We start from the raw sequence: 18,916 nt of genomic DNA on the forward strand, positions 1-18,916 counted from the left end.
ATGACTTGCTTGTCATTAAACACGCACAACCTAAGAGGGAGGTTGCTCCAGTCATTCCTTAGCCTGCCTTCCTTCACTTCCTAGAATATGCCAGGCTCCTTCTGCCTCTCAGGCCATACACAGATACTGCTCTGCTTGAAGTGCCTGGTTGACTTTGCCTTGTCTATCATATATGTTCCAATCGCACCATACACTCTCCCTTCATAGCACTTATCACATTCGTTATTAAAATAAAGACGGTAGAGTAATTTCACCATCATTTATTTTCCTTGCCCAAACCTGTGTCAAAGGTGCCACGGGGGTAAAAACATTAGGTTTAAATGTAAGATTTCGGGGTGGGGGGTGGGAAGGTGGGTTCCCGCAGTATTGAGACGGTTAAGTAAAAGTGAGTGGCCAACGTTTTTAAATTTAGAAATTTATTCTGTTTAATCCACAAGCTTTATATAGCTTTAGTTTAAAAAAAAAAACAAAAAACAAAAAACAAAAACAGTGAAAACAAAGACACTATTTCAAAGTCTGGGCCCTTCCAGCCTTCCAAATACGAGAGCTCTGAAGGTTGTATATACCAATTGGAAGAACAAGACAAAATTATGAATGGAGCCATGACATTTCATAAAACAAACTTTTATATAACTGAAGGATCCTTCCTGGGACTAGTTAATTGCCTTTACAAAAAAAACACAACAGAATAGAATGAAATTCCAGTGTTCCAAATCAACTTGTTACACATCAATATAAACCCACAGTGTCCTGGCAAACAACATGCTTTCATTTTCCGTCTCGTCCTAGAGCTCAAATCCTGATTCATTTCAGCAGAGACTCCACAGGCAACAGGAAAGATTGTGGCATTAAAATATTCATTTATACTTTTGTGGTAGTTCAACAGTGGTCTTATTTCTGGGCAAGCTTGCAAACCAACAAGGTTGGAAGCATCATAACTTAAATGGGTGCTAAGACTCAAATGAAAAATAAAAAAAAAAAAAAAAATGAAAAGAAAGAAAACCTCTGGGAATAGCCAAGGCCTTTAAAGAAACCATAAGAATGCCAACAATATTGAAACCCCCTTTTTTAAAAAGGGGATTTTTTTTTTTGGCTTAAAATATTTCACTCTAAATGAATTTATGTCAGCTGTCAATGAAAGAATGTCACTAATACACTGTGGACACCTTTTGCAATGTAAATCCATGCCCTTTTTTTTTTTTTACATGGTGAACTTCAACCTAGCAATTATTACAACAAATGTTATAGTCTAAAGCTCAAACACATTTTAGCAATTTTGAAATTGAATTGCGTACAAACCAAATAAAATGTACATCGTGACACACATTCCCGCCTAAGACTGTGGGGACACTTGAGCCTTCCGCATCGACCTCAGCGCCTTTTCGCGCAGGTGCTTTTCTAAGTCGTCGAGGTTGTCTTCGGGCTCGCTTTCGGTCTCCTAAAACCAGAGGGGTCACACTGGTGAGTCCTGAGACACTGGCGAAGAGGTGTAGGGCGCAGGACAGAACCACATCATGGCGGCAGCCGCACAACTCTATGAATACACTAAAAACCCCTCAATCACATACTTTCTTTCCTTTTTTAAAAAATTTTATCTTTAAGTAATCTCTACACCCAATGCAGGGCTCAAACTCACAACCTTGAGATCAAGAGGTGCATGCCCTACTGAGCCAGACAGGTGCCCCTGAATCACATACTTTCAACAGGTGAATGGCACGTTAATTATATCTCAAAGAAGTTATTCTTAAAAACCTACATTAAGCTTTTGGCAGCCATTCACATTCTTCTCCTTACTCTTGGCAAATTCCCGTTCTTGGCAGATCATCAAGAATGATGATAGATCAGGAGAGAGCTAACAGCCAAGTAGCCATTACTATAAAAAAATCTTAAGCTCCTCCTCATCATCCAATGACTTAGCCAACTGTAGGAAGTGCAAGGCACACGTACCTTCTTAGGCTCGGGCTCTGCCTCCGGTTCCTCCTGTGCCGACGTGGCCGTGGGGGCAGCGGGGGCCACAGGGGTCACTGCTGCTGCGGCCGCTGCCGCCACGGCCTTTTCCTTCTTGTGTTTTTTGTGCTTCTTGTGCTTCTTATCCTTTTTGTGTTTCTTGTCCTTCTTTTTCTTCTTTTTCTTTCCACCTCCTTCTGGGTCTGAGTTCTAGAAATCCAGAAAAGTCACAGTAAAATCAATCAGACTAAAATGCTGTCCAACTAAACATTTTATTTTCTCAAGGGAATAACTAAATGGACAAATCTCAGGACTTCCTAAGGCTTCTGGGGAGAAAAAGGCCCAAGGGCAATCCCTGCCAAGAAAAGTATGTTGAGCCGAAAACCACACTGCAAGCGAAGATGCTCTTCACAGATTCTAAGAGTCAGAATGGATTTTCCCCAACTAACGGCACATATAAGCCATGTTTCCCAACCACAAGCTGCCAGTCAGGTGGGTGTCCAGGATCCAGAGCCACCTCCAAACGCAAGGAAAGCAGCACGTGCAAAAGAAAGAAAAAATCTTTGAACTCAGCTAGGCCTGAGGTGAATTCTGGCTCCTGAACCCGTTCACCATGTGACCTCAGACGAATCGGTGGACTTCTTCTGAGCCCCTTCTGTCAACCTAAATAAAATGGATACAGCAATCCCCGACAGAGCTGTTGTGAGAATTAAACTGTAATTTATCTGTAAACCACCCACAATACTAGCCTAATAGGAAGTAGGCTTTCAGTAAGTACAGCTATTATTCTAAACACATGCTTGTGTGAATGCCACATCTCCAGCCACTGTAGGACTTCTAGCTCTAGAATGGAGGGAGTTTGCTCCTTAATGCATAATACGATTGACTTTGAACAACGTGGGGCTTAGAGGCACCAACTCCCCATGCAGTTGAAAATCTGCATATAACTTTTGACTCTCCCCCAAATTAACTACTAACAGCCTACACAGACAAGAAGCCTTATGGGTAACGTAACACTCAATGAACACAGATTTTGGAGGTTATAAAAAATATGTTACTAAGCAAAGTATAAGGAGGAGAAAACACATTTACGGTGCTGTGCCGTATTCATCAAAAGACCTCCACATCTATGTGGCCCTGCTCCATGCTGTTCAAGGGTCCGATTGTTTATACCAAAATTATGCAAAGAGCAAGTTCTGCTGCAAGTGAATCCCATCAGTAATCCTGAAATTTCACATTTCAGATTTCTAAGCAGTTACTTAAAATTCCTCAATCCATTCAGTTAGTTTGTAAAATTTAGGCAAACCTACTATGAGATGGACCCTAACCATTAACTTTATACAATAAACCTGTTCAAGATCAGATTAATGACTCACAGAGGGGAAAATACAGTTTAAACTCCCAATACTTTAATATCCTAATGACATTTAAACTTGACAAGGTAAAAAACAAGCGTTATTCTTATTTATGTGGCTTGCCAGAGATAAGACTATATGGGACAATACCGTACTTTCCACTTCAGCTAGTATTTCACAGGCTGCAAGGTTCATTTATTATAGAAATAATGTATTTCTACTGTGGGGAAAAAGGGCACTACACGTAAGGAAAATTTTAGATTACTCATCCTTTCCCCTTCTAACATATAACCATTGTTACCATTTGGTACCTGCTTTGTGGTATTTTTTTCCTTTATAAAAATGGAATCGTACTCACACACATATCTAATTTTGAAAGTTTTATTTTGTGATCCCCAAGTGTCCCCAAATATGTCAAATGCTATAGAGACAGCAGAAAATACTAAGCTATTTTTCCCCTAGATAATAGAACCATGGGTAACTTTTTCTTTTCTGTTATTCTAGATTTTCTATATAGGCCAATTTTAACCACCAAGATTACAGATTTTAACAATATTAGACGTGATGTCAATTAGCGGGTGACTAGGATATGAAGCATGGACTGTGGTGCAACCACCACCCCCCTTAATTTCATGCTTCCTTGAAGGCCAGCTGAACTACAGAACATAATGCTGCTCTGAGCCACAAAGAAAAACAAAAACTTGTCTTTGCTTCCAAGTGACCACATACAATTATAAAGGGTGTCCAGAACAGGGCAAACACATACCCTCACCGGAGATGGGCTTGGTGTGGGGCTTTTAGCCTTTTTCACCGGTACCGCTGGTGACCAGTTGGTAGAGGGGGACTGGGACTGGACAGGAGACTGAGGTGCTGGGGGTTTTTTAGCTGCTGGCTCAGGAGATCCTGAGACAGATCGGGAGGACGAGACCCTCCTTATAGACTGAGGACTTGGTGAGGCAGCCCTAGAAACAGAGGGAAAGAAAAAAACAATTCAGTATCCAAGAGCAAAGGTCTTTCATAAGAGAAAATAACCAACCACCATTATATAACCAGGTCACAAACTTTAAATATTTTACCACTTAGTCGATTCTACAAACACACACACACATCAAATTTGTATCGTCTAAGTCTCCTGGAGAGTTTAAGCCCCATAATCCTCTATCCGTTAACACTTTTCCTGTAGGAAATTAATAATGCCAGTTCCTTGTATTTAAAATGGCTTTTATCAGTCTTACATAGACATGCAGGAAATGTTCTCTGCATTACTTCAGAGTTCAGTTTTGGAAGCACATCCCCCAATAAACCTGATACCCCTAAGAACCAAGTATAAAGTCCTATGGCATAAGGAACTATTCCGAAAACAGAAAATGGATCTGTGAATAGTACCTTTAAGCTGCCTTAAAAGCCTATATTCCCAGCTTATTCTTTTCTGTAATTTCTCAGTAAAGGGGGGGGGGGGGGGGAGCTTCCAAAAATAAAGAACTATGCAAGTTAGTGTTCCTAGCCAAGAAAGCATAAAATATTTTTACTTTTTTGTCTTTTTGGGTTCCGGAGTCCTGGAGACTCTCCTAATGGGCCTAGTACTTGGAGAAGGGGACTGCCTTCTTTGGGGTGATGATGATGCTCCTCTTCGAACAGGTGGAGGACTTGAGGAGGTTTGAGGAGCTCGAGGCCGTGGTGAGGGCGAATGCCTTTTGTTTGGTTGTGGTGACCGGGGCTCCCGGGTAGACCGGCTCGGGGAAGACCCTTTCCTATGCTTTGATGATAATGAAGGCGAACGTCTCTTGGTGACTGGGGAGCTTCTTTGTTTGGGAGGTGGAGAATGGGAGACCCGACGCTTTGGTGGTGGAGATGGTGATGCCCTTCGTTTAGGAGGGGGAGGGGGAGAAGCCGTTCTTCTCTTTGGAGGTGGAGAAGGAGAGTATCTCCTCTGTATCGGAGGAGAGTATCTTCTTGGGGAAGGTGAGCGCCGGCGGGGGGGAGGAGAAGGAGTCCTAGGAAAAATAAACCATTAAGCTGAAAGGTCCGAAAGAGTAAGGCAACAGAATGCACAGAAAACTAACCAGAAGTTATGGCAATACTGTAGTTAAGCACCAGGCAAAGACAGTACATTTTTAACTGGAAATGCTAGGCCTTTATCCTCATTTAAAGGGAAAAAAATCACTTAGTGGCTCTGTTTACCCTAGATGATTAGAAAACAGGACATTCTGCTTAATGGAGAAATTTGAAGTTTCCAGAATGAATTCAAGTTTGTCAAAAGTCATTTAACATAATCCACATGGAACCAATTTAATGGGTTTTTCTGAGAAGAGAATCTTGCATAAATTGTGAACACCCACTATCATTATGTACAAGCTAGGCAGCTACATTAGCAGGACTCCACTATGGGCAGCTTAGAAGTCTGTGCTTTAAAAAGCTCTCCTGGGGGCAGCTGGGTAGCTCAGTCAGTTAAGTGTTCTGCCTTCGGCTCAGGTCATGATCTCAGGGTCCTGGGATCAAGCCCCATGTGGGGCTCCCTGCTCAGCAGGGAGTCTGCTTCTTGCCCCCACCCCGCCCCCATTCATGTTCTCTCAAATAAATAAAATCTTCAAAAAAAAAAAAAAAAAGAGCTCTCCTATGTGGTGCTTTCTTGACTGACATTTGGACTTGGCAAGAGTTCACTTGCACACGTTTTAAAAGGTATCTCTACACCTACTCAACTGTTCCAAGGAGAGACTTGGATTTTGCATCTCAAAAAACCACTTTTCAGTGGAAGTCTACCTACTAGGCAGAATGCATCCCTGTAGAAGTCCAAGTTGGCCTTCCACTTAATACTTAAGTCCTATATAATCTTAACTGCCTCTTAGAAATTCGACTTGAATATGACATTCAGTTCCAACTGCTTAATTTGCTTCTGAAATGTTCAGACCTTAAGCTCAAAATATTTTCCTGCCTAGAATCAGCTTTACAATAGGCTACTTTTTGGACAAGGTAGTGTGCACCTCCATTTCCTCACCTGAAAAATGGGAACAATACCACCTACTGAGCAAGATCATCTCAAGGACTACAGATTAAGTATATAAATAAGCATGTAATAGGCATTCAATACTGTTTGGTAATGTATTTGAGCAATGTCCTTACAAATTTTCTCCGCTTTTATTCTGAAATCACTTTCGATTTACAGAAGAGCTATAAAAATAGTAGAGATTTGCCACTTAACAGCTCCCGACAGCATAACAAAAATGATCAAAACTATGAAATTAGCCACAGCACTTAGTATTAACTAAATTACAAACCCGGTTTCCCACTAATGTCTTTTTCCCCCCAAATCACAATTCTACATTATATTTAGTTATCATGTGTCCTTAGTTCCTGCCAATGTGTGACTAATTCCTTTGTCTTTCATGACTGCCATTTTTATTTATTTATCTTGAAAATTTTATTTATTTCAGAGAAAGAAGCACAGCAGAGGGAAGGGGGACAGTAGAGGGAGAAGCAGACTCCCCGCCAAGCAGGGATCCCAATGTGAGGCTCGATCCCAGGAGCATGGGATCATGACCTGAGCCAAAGACAGATGCCCAACTGACTCAGCCGCCCAGGACTGCCATTTTTAAAGAGTATTAGTTACCTTGTAGAATAACCTTCAATTTGGGTTTGTCTGGTATTTCCTAATAAATCAGACTGAGGTTCTGTATAATTGATAAGGATACCAGGATAAGGTATCCGGGAATTATAGAATGCCAGTATGTACTACTGCCTGTTAGCTTGATTCCTTAGTTATGGAGGTATGTGCTGAAATTCTCCACTGTAAAGTTAGTATTTTTCCCTTTGTAATCACTAGACTTCCCCTTTTAATTTAACATCTTTATTGACATGTGATTCACATACCATAAATTTTAAAGGGTACATTTCAATGTTTTAAGTATATTCAGTCGTGTAACCATTACAACACTACCCATTCCCACCCTACCCTAGGCACCACAAATCTACTTTTATCTCTATAGATCTGGGTGTTCTGGACTTTTCATATCAACAGAATCACATAATATGCGGTGTTCTGTAAATGGCTGAGCAATGCCACTCTATTAAGATATTCTGATCATAAAGTTGCGTCAATTAGCTCCCACTAACATATCTAATAAAATACCTTCGTCGTGGTGGCGGAGTGGGGGACCTGCGCCTACGAGGAGGAGGGGCAGGAGAAGGAGAACGTCGCCTTCTGGTAGGTGGTGGGGAGGGACTCCTCCTCCGTCTACCACTAAATCACCAAAAAGAAAAAAAAAAAATTACAGGTGATTTGGAGTTAGCATTTATAATTAAGTGATCCAGATGACATAGTTTCAATCGTTAACCCAAAGTGCAGCCAACTGTTCCCTCTATCCCTCAGTGCAATGTTTTTCAAACCACCTGCCAAGACCATTAGTCAAGACTCTGAGAACCAGCATTTAGAAAATCAAAATATATTTACTTGTGGTTGTGGGAATGGTAAATTTTATTTTGTAAAATTTTTGTTTCAGTATATAAATATGCAGAGTCTGGGTCATGATACAGAAATTCTTAACATGACACAGGGTGAAAAAAGTTTGAAAACACTGCCTTATGACATTGTTTTTTAATCTGAATGCACATCACAATTACCTAGGAAGCTAATCTGAGTTTGTTTACCAGGTCTGGACTATGGTCTAGCTGGTATATGCTGAAAAGGCTCTCCAGGTGATTCTGATTCCTTATTAGGAACAACTGTTTTAATACTCAGAAAAATTTCCATGTTCTAATTCATAAGTTTAAAATTTTAATAGTCACCATAGGCTTAAGGCCCCAAATGTGGGTGTCACTGTTCCAAGTTCTCAATTTTTAAAAATGTATTTTCACTATTCAAGAGTTGCTTACTACTAACTAAAAACACTAACCCAAAAACAAAGAATTAAAAGTTGAGCACTAAAGCTATGACTGGGAGCAACATGGGTGAAATATAGACAATTATACAAAACCCTAATTCTGAGCTGTTACACTTAACCAACACAAATGCACACATGAAAAATACAATTATATCAACTGGACTAACTCACAGCAGTTTCCCAAGAGATATATTAAAATATACACCAAGCCAGTTTGCCACCTTTTGGCTAAGTTTGCATATATACAAAGTAATCACATACTATATAGTTTTCAGTTCGACTAGCATAGGACTGAGGCTTCCTATGAACCTGGAAATATTTTCTAAAGTTTACTAGTCTTGATTCCCCCTTTAAAACTAAGGAGAGCTCTGTTACTAACAGAGCAGAGAAAATCCTGAAATTCATTAGTAAATTTAATAATTATTTTCATTATTTAATTTTCAATTCCAATTTGTTTATGCCTGGTGGGGACTAAGACTTCACTAGAACAGATTTAAAACAATAAACTACAAGAGGCAATCTACGAAGACAGATAAGCTTTGGACAAAATGAAATGTAGACAGGAACTACTAACTGTAAGAAAATACAGTAAAGGAGAAGCCATTTTATTAGCAGGGTATAATCTGAGAATTACAGGACCCAGAGAGGATAACCACAGTATTGACTCAAGATTTCAAATAGGAAAAGACACTGGGGTTTTGACTTAAAAAGAAGCAAAAAGAGTTTAGAGGTGCAAACTAAGAGGATGAAGTGATACAAAGCAGAACTCTCTCTCTTATCAGTAAATACAATCACATAAGAGACTATTACTGTTGATTATGTGGCTTCTTTTTAAAAATATTCTCCCAATTTCAGTTTGTAAAATCTAATCAGTAACTAAAAAACTGGACTCAGATTAGAACCTGTTATGACAGACTAATGACCTGAGATATTTATTTTGTGCCTCATCTTCAATGGTAAAACAAAAAGGCTGAGTGTAGCCAAAAGGTCCCTTGCAGTGATGACCCTCAATGTCCTGCTTCTATGTGAGAAAATAACCAAAAAGAGTAAGTAAAACCATAACCAAACTTGCATTAACTTAAGGAACTGCTAGAAAAATCTGATAATCACTTAAAACTGGAGTACTGACACCACATGGCTCCATGATCTGAAGGCTACAGAATTTCTACCTGAGCTGAGAGGGCACACATTTCAAGGGTTAAAACAAAAAACTAATCTGAGATGAATCTATTTCAATTTTTCCATATGTGTTTAAAAAAATGTGACATAAAGCCCAGGTTCAATATATTTCTAAGAGATCAAGTTTGTTCACTGTATTATTCAAAATTCTGAATGCTTAATGTATTTCATCTGCTTAATCTAACAACTAAGTGTTTTCTAGTTACTCTGAATAATGCCAAGCTAAGCTTTCCACTGTGTAGAAATTGTTGAGTAGTGAAGATCCCCTTCAAGTTGTGTGAGAACCGATTTCAGGAAGCCTCAATATGTGATGTAGCCCTCAAGTAGGTAGAAACGCCAAGTTTTATCAGAAGGAGCCAGCTTGCTCTCTCTGCAGCGACCTCTCCGAACAACCACTTCACTAGCAGAAGCTATAGATGGGACAACTCCCTTTTTAATTTTTTTGTGATAACTTCCTTTCACTATCATCAATATGCCTTTTATCCTTTGAAGTTAAAGAGTGTTCGATACCCAAAGACAAGTGTTTCAAAGCATGGAAAATATTACCTGTTCAAAGTTTAAAGTTTACATATGAAGTAATCCAAACCAGGCTGTCCGTCCCCTTTTAAAAATATAATACTGAAACATCGTTCCAAATAATTCTTTCTCCATCTCTAAATCCTAGACACCTGATAGCAATTTCTAACATCATTAAAACTGCAGGCCTTTTTAAAGAGGATAAACAAAAATACCCTGGAGCAGGGCAGTGGACATCAGTGTTGATAAATCATTTCCAAAAAGAAAGCAGTTCCATAAGGGGAGGGTGTAGGAGGGGGAAGGAATCTCACCACTAACCTGATTTTGTAAAGCAACTTTTTTGCTGTTGTACTAGCAATTTTCCAGAAGTCAGGGATATTATAGTTGGAAACGGAATGATCTGGCACCTAAATTTATCCTTCTTTTAAAAGGTTTTTATTGTCAAGTGTTCCACAACACAAATACACAACTTTGCTCCATCACAAACACTGCTGACTAGTTCCAAAGAATCTTTCCAACAGAACTCTTATTAATCAGTGAGACTACCTAAAACAACACAACTTCAAAAAGTGAGCTATAAAGAGGACAATGTGATAGTTTCATGAAGGATAAACACTCAGAAATTTAGCAGCAGCTAAGACCCCGCCCCCCAAAAAGGGAGAAGACTAATGAAGACAATATAATGGTATAATGTCAGCAGCACAGGGCTAAGATCAGGCTTTGTCCCTTTATACCCTAAGAGACTCATTTTACTACTTCTGAGCCTTTTTTCTCACGTATGACATAGGCCTGAATTACAGATTTCTATTTATGATTAAACTCTAAAATGTTAGTTTTTATAGTCACAGACACGTGATCAAAAAGGTTCAGTGAAGATATGCAACCTACCTTCCTACTGCAGAGGACACTGAACATGGCCAGAGCCTCATGTTCATCTTTAATCTTTTTTGAAGTCTTTCCCAAGTTTTTCTTGCTTTCCTGAAGGCCACCACACAGGCCCTCCCCACTAAATCTAAGGAGCTATTATTACCCTACTGCTTGGAAAATATCCACGTACTATAACTGAACAAAAATCTAAGCTCAAATGGTACTCTAAAATGAACACTGTGTACAAGTTCTGTCATTAATTTGACGTGCAAAGAAATATAATCCACTAGAACTCGGAACTTCTCACAGCCATCCCCGCTGTCTACACAGGGATGGGAGCAGGTCCCCTAAGTAGCAATCCCGTCACTACACCCTGACATGTAGCCTCAGGTACAAAGTAGTGGCTAACCAACCTTTTAGTCCCTGGCGATTGCCATCGCTTTCCCATTTGCATCCTGAGAGCAGTGGAGAAAAACAAAGGTCAGGAATTCCATTCACCAAATTATTTACTTCAATGGAGTTAAGTATCACTAATGGCGATGTCTTTTTTTTTTCTTTTTGATGTTCCAAGATGTTCAGAAGTTAATGCTATGGTTTCACTGATCTAGTCATGCAGACATAAGACATGGTGGTACAAACAAAACTTACCAAGATCTCACTAATAGTGATAACCACCAAATAAAGCAAAGAAAATGTCCCCAAACCCCCCAAATCTGACCATCTCCTTCTGTGTGTGAATCCCTGAAATGAAGGAATTAACCAATTTCTAAAATAAGCCTGTAGCCCATCCCTTAAGTTAGAAGTTTCATCACAACTACAGAACACCAGTGAAGACTACTGAAAGAAAAGACATTACCGAGGGGAAGTCTCTTTCTGGCGCTTTCGAGGTGATGGAGAGGCACTCCGGGAAGGGGAATGTCTCCGCCGCCTGCCTACCTCACCATTCTTCACATGGGACCTCTTGGGTCGCTCATCTTCTGAGGAAGAAGAGGAGCCAGAATCTATAATTACACAATAAACAAAAATTATGTTACATCTGTGCTTAAAAGAGTCTACCCATATTTTCTGAATCTAAGCAGATGGGAGTGTCCAAATTAGCAAGTTAAGCCCACTTATGCAAGCAAGCATGTATACAAGCCATCAGTCCTGAACAAAGGTTATTATCAATATATAGTCAGTGACTTAAAAACCAAGCATAAATATACATCATTATTATATAATGAAGTTATATAAATCATTCTCAAGGCACACTCCAATAGGATACAAGTGTCCCTTAAGAATCTAGTGATTTTCCAAATTAAGCACAAAAAGCATCTCAAGCAAGTACCTGAGGCTTGTTACTCTAAGCACTTTTAAAACTACTGGAAGTCCTATTAGGGTCTGAAAAACTTCTTTCCACGTCCCTAGCATTTATCACACAAACAAAAAGAATGTACGTGACAAGCCTTTCCTACAGGCCTGGTAGCAAATGTCTGGGACTGCAAAAAGAAAAACTTCAATTGTTTGCACATGGTTTCCTTAACTTAAAATAATAACTGTTCCCAAATATCAAAACAAAGTCCCAGGGCACCTGTGTGGCTTGGTTGGTTAAGTATCCGACTCTTAATTTCGACTCAGGTCATCATCTCAGGGTCTTGAGATCAAGCCCTGTGTCGGGCTCTGCCCTTGGAATGGAGCCTACTTAAGAGTCTCTCCCTCTCCCCTCCCCCATGCTTTCTCTCTCTCCACCTCTCTTAAAAAAAAGAATAAAACAAAGTCCCAAGTACCAAAAACACCCAAGACGTATATGCATTTTTAAGCCTTCCTATGATTTAACTTTTTTTTCCCCAAAGATTTTATTTATTTATTTGACAGAAACAGAGACAGCCAGAGCAGGAACACAAGCAGCGGAAGTGGGAGAGGGAGAAGCAGGCTTCCTGCTGAGCAGGGAGCCCGATGTGGGACTCGATCCCAGAACTCTGGGATCATGACCAGAGCCGAAGGCAGATGCTTAACGACTGGGCCACCCAGGCGCCCTAACTTCATGTTTAAAGAGCTGCAAAACCTCGATGGGCTTTTAATGGACTTAATGCCGCTGTGGGGTGCTTTGATCTCTATTTCGTAAATGAAAAGAAAAGGTAGCACACCTAAACTCGGTCACAAATACCCAGAGCTAATAAAATTAATTATTAGTAATTAAATAAATATTTATTCTTTTACAGATATAAAGTACACAAAACCCAGAAACAACCTAAATGTCCAAGCAGGTGACTGGCTCAATAAATTACAGTGTATTAATTATTACAATGAAAGGTTCTGGCTATTAAATTAGATCTAAGAACAGGGAAAGATATCTAGATATAATAAGTTAAAAAGGGAGGCAACATACAGTTTGAGCTTATGCAGGTTTTTTGGGGTTTTTTGCCCTTTTAAACCATAGATCCTTATAGACGGCACAAAAAAATTCTGAAGAAAAGCTTCCAGGAGTAAGACTAGGGGTTGGGAGAAGAATTATACTTTTCCAAATTTTATACCCGTCTGTTTTACTATTGTACTGCAAAGATCTATTGTTTATAACTATTTAAAAGAAAATTAAGTTTTAAGAAAAGACTTAACACCAAAAACCAAAAGTAATACTTCCTCCCCTTGAACAGATTTCTATGCAGGCACATATTTCTCCCATGTACGCTCACTACAAGGATGGAGATTTATATTTGTGGAGTATTTTTCATGAGGATATAGACAGAAAACAGTTGACTCCATATCCGTACCAGATGAAGACTGCTGGTTCTGTCGTCTGTACTGACGTCTCTGCTGCACAGAATCTGCCGCGGCCATTTTGCCACCTTTATCTTCTTCTGAAAGATGGATGCATTTAGAAAGTGTTTCTTTAGTTATGCATACAGAAAATGTAACATACTTGAGTTGGAAAATGGTCTCTTAAACCTCTATCTCATTGGGTCAAGCAATACAACTATATATATATATATTTTTTTCTTACAAAAAGCTTTAAAATGCCAATTTAAATGCTGATTTTAGACTATGTTCACCACATGTAATCCAAATTTATTTACTATAGGTCACGCTAAGCGCTAAGGACTTTATAGGCATTATTTCAGTTAATCATAAAAAACCTGAAGGACAGTACTGTTATCTGTATTTGAGATAAAAGAAGTGAGGGTCAGATAAATGAAGTAATTAAACAAAAAGCAGTTAAGTAGTGAAACTGGGGATTCAAACCAGATTGGTCTCAACTTCAGAGCCATAGCTCTTAACCACTAAGTCATATCCTATAATTATCTTTAACCAGAGGGGATGATGAAATGTGCCAAAAAATCTAATCCAGCTTAACAAAAAAACACACGAAAACTTACCCGATTCAGATAACTCTACTTTTCTAGGCTTAGGTGCTGGTGAAGGGGACTCTCTTTTCTCAGTACCTTTATGTTTTGTTACTAAAAAGAAGGAAAAAAAATACGTACGTGGGAAAGCAAAACAAAACAACAAAGCCACACAAGACACTGTCTTAATGGTACAACAGGTGTCACTATCCTTATAAAGAATTTGATAATTAAATAATAAATCAATAATTTAATAATAAATTAAATGTTTGGTGAAAGCCTTGAAAAGCGCTATAATGATTTTTGAATCTGAAGATTCTCCCAAGAGAAATGCCAGTTAAGAGAAACTGGGAGGGGCGCCTGGGTGGCTCAGTTGTTTGGGCGACTGTCTTCGGCTCAGGTCATGATCCTGGAGTCCCGGGATCGAGTCCCGCATCGGGCTCCCTGCTCGGCAGGGAGTCTGCTTCTCCCTCTGACCCTCCCCCCTCTCATGTGCTCTCTCTCTCTCATTCTCTATCTCAAATAAATAAATAAAATCTTTAAAAAAAAAGAGAGAGAAACTGGGAGTTGCTGTTTTGCAGCAGAAGCTCCGTGTAGAAGATATTTGTAACATTCAGCTCAGTAAAGCTCTGGGTGCTTAATCCCACAACCTAAAAACACATACACTCAACTACGGAGGCATCATCAGCACAATAATTTCCAAGCACCCAACTATACCTGGGTTCAGAAAAGTTATAAAACTGATAAATGGTTAAGAAATAGATCTGATGAGGGACGCCTGGGTGGCTCAGTCGGTAAAGCGTCTGCCTTCAGCTCAGATCATGATTCCAGGGTCCTGGGATCAAGTCCCGCATCAGGCTCTCTGCTCTGCGGGGAGCCTGCTTCTCCCTCTGCCTCTGCCTCTCTCTCTCTCTCTCTCTCTCTCGGTCTCTCATGAATAAATAAATAAAATCTTAAAAAAAAATAGATCTGATGAAATCTTCAGAGAAAGAGATTTGTTTTGGAGAAGAGGAATGAGCCACCAAGAGACTAAAGATTCTTTATGTACCAATACAACCTTCATAATAACATGAGAGATTTAAACTACCCATAAAAAAGTAAATCCTCGTAATACGAAAAATAAATACTAAGGCTGAAGGATTCTTTCCAAAGCTTAAAAGGAGGGGGAGGAAGGGGCAGAAGCTCTGAAATATACCTCCAGGTAGTAGGAGAGCTGTGAGTGCCTTCTGAATTATCCAACTTCTCTTTTCCAAGTTGCATGGAAAATTATGGCAACTGTCTTTTGTATGCTTGCTGTATTATTAAGCAGTGCTAAGCACTGTCGCTAGTATTAACCCCCATTTTACAGGAGGAGAAATCTGAGGCTTAAAAAGAAGTAACTTCAACTGAAGTCACATAGATCATTAAAGTGACTAGGATCTGAACCCAAGACTATTTCTAGAGCACAGCTTTGATTTCCAATTAACCAGCTCAATTGATAATATCCATCCACTATTTCAACTAAAATCAAAAGTATATACAGATATAACCACCGATCTTGCCACAGATTAACCTGAAACATCATTTGAGACCATGCTGCTAAGAACTCAATTTGAGGACAATATGATCCCCTGAGGATCCTTATTTATCTTTTCTGTTTGATTAAAGCAATTACTATGGGATGTTGACCCAGAATGTAGATACATTTCTTTTAACACACTCATACTCAGAATTCTGTAAAGCCTTATTCTAAGGGGCAGTAACTAAGAGAGCTAGTGATCTGAAACAGAAATCTCATCTTTGCTAAAGTAGTCAAACTGAAGAATTTACAATACTTTTTTTTTTTTTTAAGATTTATTTGAGAGAGTAAATGAGAGCAAGCAAGGAGGGATGGAGCAGAGGGAGAATCACAAGCAGACTCCCTGCTGAGCACAGAGCCCAACGTAGGGCTTGATCTCACAACCCTGAGATCATGACCTGAGCCAAAATCGAGTCGGGTGATTAACTGACTGAGCCACCCAGGTGCACCCCTCCCCTTTTTTAAACCACGATACTTTTTAAATGACCTGCATTTTATTAATGATTCTACCTAATAAGTAAGCATTTTCAACAAAACACTGGATTCGGTAAAAAAAACGGTTAAAACCTAATTAGTTATTGTGAAACATGGCAGCAAAAGTGCATTTAAAACTTGTATTTTAACAAATTCAAAGAAATAAAATACAAATGCTTTTAAACTTTTAAGGATTTGAGGCTATTTTTCTGGGTCAGTATTCTCCACTTTAAAGTGTCAGTTAATCTTCAATTCTTGAGATGTTAGTAGAGGCATCCAGTTATCTATAAACCCCACATGTTCAAGTTACCACCTAAGAGAAGTGGGTTCCAAAATTTGTATTTGGAAGCAAACTGAATGTCAGAATGAATTTTCCTCAAAGACACATTAAAAATTTGGCTATGTCTGCAAGACAGTTGACAAATGCCAACTAAACAAACACAACTGAACTAGAATATACACATTTTTCCCCCACAGAAATACATAATTGCAATTTTATCCTGATCCAATCTCTCATGAATGGCTTAGCTAAAGTCTACTGTAAAAATACTCATACCATTAGAACAAGTATCTATTATATACCCCTATGCTGGTTTAAATATGATTGAATCGTAGTATTAACAGAGTTAATGTTTCATCCGGATGTGTTTATCTAGATGAGATTTTATAGTTTATTATGTTAATGTTTTATTTTTAGTATTCAAGGGGCAAAATCATTCTAGCATAAAGTCAGAAATCTTCTAAGTCAAATGAAAAACCAAAATTTTAAATCTACTTCAGTAGTCCTATTAATTATTAATCTCCCAGACTTGTCCAAACGATCCCGTGTAAAGATAAGTCACTGTTACCAGAATTGGTGAAATAATCATTGTCTACAGAATACAATTTATAGGGTTAAACTGATCTCATCCTAAAATTACAATAGGTATAGATCCTCTGTAAACATATTTCATTAAATATCCCACTGATTTCAAAGCACTGCTTTATGTACTAAGATAATGCCAATTTAACTGACACGCCACTGATTACAAAATGCTTCCTGAAGATCCTTTCAGATAAGACTGTACAGTATACTCCAATTTACCTCTAAATTCCCTCAAATACTTTCCCTGAATCCTTCCTACTCCATTTGCCCAATATTAAAAAGTCCTGACTGGTAACTACTACATGAAATACGTAAGTAAAATCTATTACACTTCAATGGTTATCACTGATCTTATTAGCCATGGAGTATCATAAAAAGGAATTTCAGAAATCACATCACCAGGTATAGAAACTAAAGAACTTCACCCTGCCCTCCATCTTCCACCTCTAGCCATCAAAACAACATTCTGGGATAGGAAAGTTGGGCAAAGTATACATTTTTCTACTGGGAAATGAGAACCCAAATTTTAGTCCTGGCTGGTTGACCTTGACCAAATCACTTAACCTGAGAACCGGTTTCTTGATAACAATCTCTAAAGTCTGTTCTACCTCTGAAATTTCATCACACAGACTAGGATCATTTTACTATAAAATGTTATTTCCAAGTATTTAGAGCCAAATTCAGCTTCAGTAGACACCAGGCTCTCTGACGATGTTGCCTACAGTGCGTCCTCTTTGGCTGTGTTTTGTTTGGACATGGAAAACCTGTCCCAGAATCCAAAGGAATATAACTAGTTCTTTGTCTTCCACCATGACTTATTTCTCTATGTGCATATCTGCTTTTTTTTTTTTTTTTTTTTGAAAGCAGTAGCTCAGGGCGCCTGGGTGGCTCAGATGGTTAAGCATCTGCCTTTGGCTCAGGTCATGATCCCAGGGTCCTGGGATCGAGCCCCGCATCTGGCTCCCTGCTCAGTGGGGAGCCTGCTTCTCCCTCTCCCACTCCCCCTGCTTGTGTTCCCTCTGTGTCTCTGTCAAATAAATAAATAAAATCTTAAAAAAAAAAAAGAAAGCAGTAGCCCACTCCCCTTGACAGTGTATCAGAACACAAGAGGTTGGTTCCTGGGTAGACTCTGAAAAAAGTTAATACCTAGCAACCTATTTTAACAAAGATTCAGTCCTCCCGTTCAGATGCTTTTATTACTCTTTGGCTATAATGTAAATAGAGAGATCCTAACTTGATATGTTTTTGTAAAATAAAAGGTGGGTAGTATTTTTTCACTAGAGAGCTTTCTAAAGGTTCCAGATGAAGGGAAAAAAAATATTCAAAAATACAAACACTTCACAGAAAAAGAAAAAAACTGGTTAGGACAATGGGCATCAGATTTGGACAAGGTGGCTGGAAAGTACTGAAATTGTCCTAATTTTGAACAAAAGGTAATATGGGACATGAGGTTATGAAAGTAAGTGACCCTAAGGCCCCCTCCCATACTTAAATTAAGTCTGAACTTGGTAGACCCAAATGTGTCTATTCTCATCCAGCTGTCTGCCTAGGTATAAAGAGCCAATGTAACAAAAATGACCACATATAAAATTATATAATCACCAAATTAATGTTAAAATTCAGAAAATAATCTACACATTACTCTTTACAGATCAGCATTATCTGCCAGTCCCCCGTCACTCTGATGGCTTGTCTATACCTCAATAAACACTCAAAATTTTGCCCATCCCCATCTTCTTTTTCTAACCTAAAAATTTAGATGTGATCAGAGCAAGCCCAGTATAAATCAACTTACGGACTGCTTCTCAAAAACCAATTACTAGAGCAGCTTTTAGGATTTCCCCTCCCCCACTACTCACCTTTCAGGCTATCATCTCAGCCCTAAACACCAGAGGCCCAAAGCAAACAGATCCTACTGCTTTTCTCCTTGTGTATTTATGCTAAAAGAACAGACCCCA

General features: G+C 39.0%; 1 protein-coding gene across 15 annotated transcripts in view; it reads right to left on the minus strand.

Moving 5' to 3' along the window:
- Positions 1-245: 245 nt before the first annotated feature.
- SRRM1 (serine and arginine repetitive matrix 1) overlaps positions 246-18,916 on the minus strand; it is a 32,207-nt gene continuing 13,536 nt past the window's right edge. For 8 of the 15 annotated variants that reach the window (XM_035019471.1, XM_035019461.1, XM_035019463.1 and 5 more), the window contains 9 exons: positions 14,095-14,175; positions 13,492-13,578; positions 11,598-11,742; positions 11,155-11,196; positions 7,429-7,539; positions 4,832-5,296; positions 4,069-4,264; positions 1,948-2,157; positions 246-1,438 (listed from right to left, as the gene is read on the minus strand). In XM_035019471.1, the coding sequence (XP_034875362.1) occupies positions 1,334-1,438; positions 1,948-2,157; positions 4,069-4,264; positions 4,832-5,296; positions 7,429-7,539; positions 11,155-11,196; positions 11,598-11,742; positions 13,492-13,578; positions 14,095-14,175 (1,442 nt within the window). In that variant the 3' untranslated portion in view covers positions 246-1,333. The remainder of the gene's footprint in view (positions 1,439-1,947; positions 2,158-4,068; positions 4,265-4,831; positions 5,297-7,428; positions 7,540-11,154; positions 11,197-11,597; positions 11,743-13,491; positions 13,579-14,094; positions 14,176-18,916) is intronic. The other 7 variants (XM_035019462.1, XM_035019465.1, XM_035019468.1 and 4 more) reach the window with 4 other exon arrangements.

The sequence above is a fragment of the Mirounga leonina genome, unplaced genomic scaffold, assembly GCF_011800145.1.
Source record: "Mirounga leonina isolate KUSES-001 unplaced genomic scaffold, KU_Mleo_1.0 Mir_173, whole genome shotgun sequence".
NCBI classification, from domain to species: domain Eukaryota; kingdom Metazoa; phylum Chordata; class Mammalia; order Carnivora; family Phocidae; genus Mirounga; species Mirounga leonina.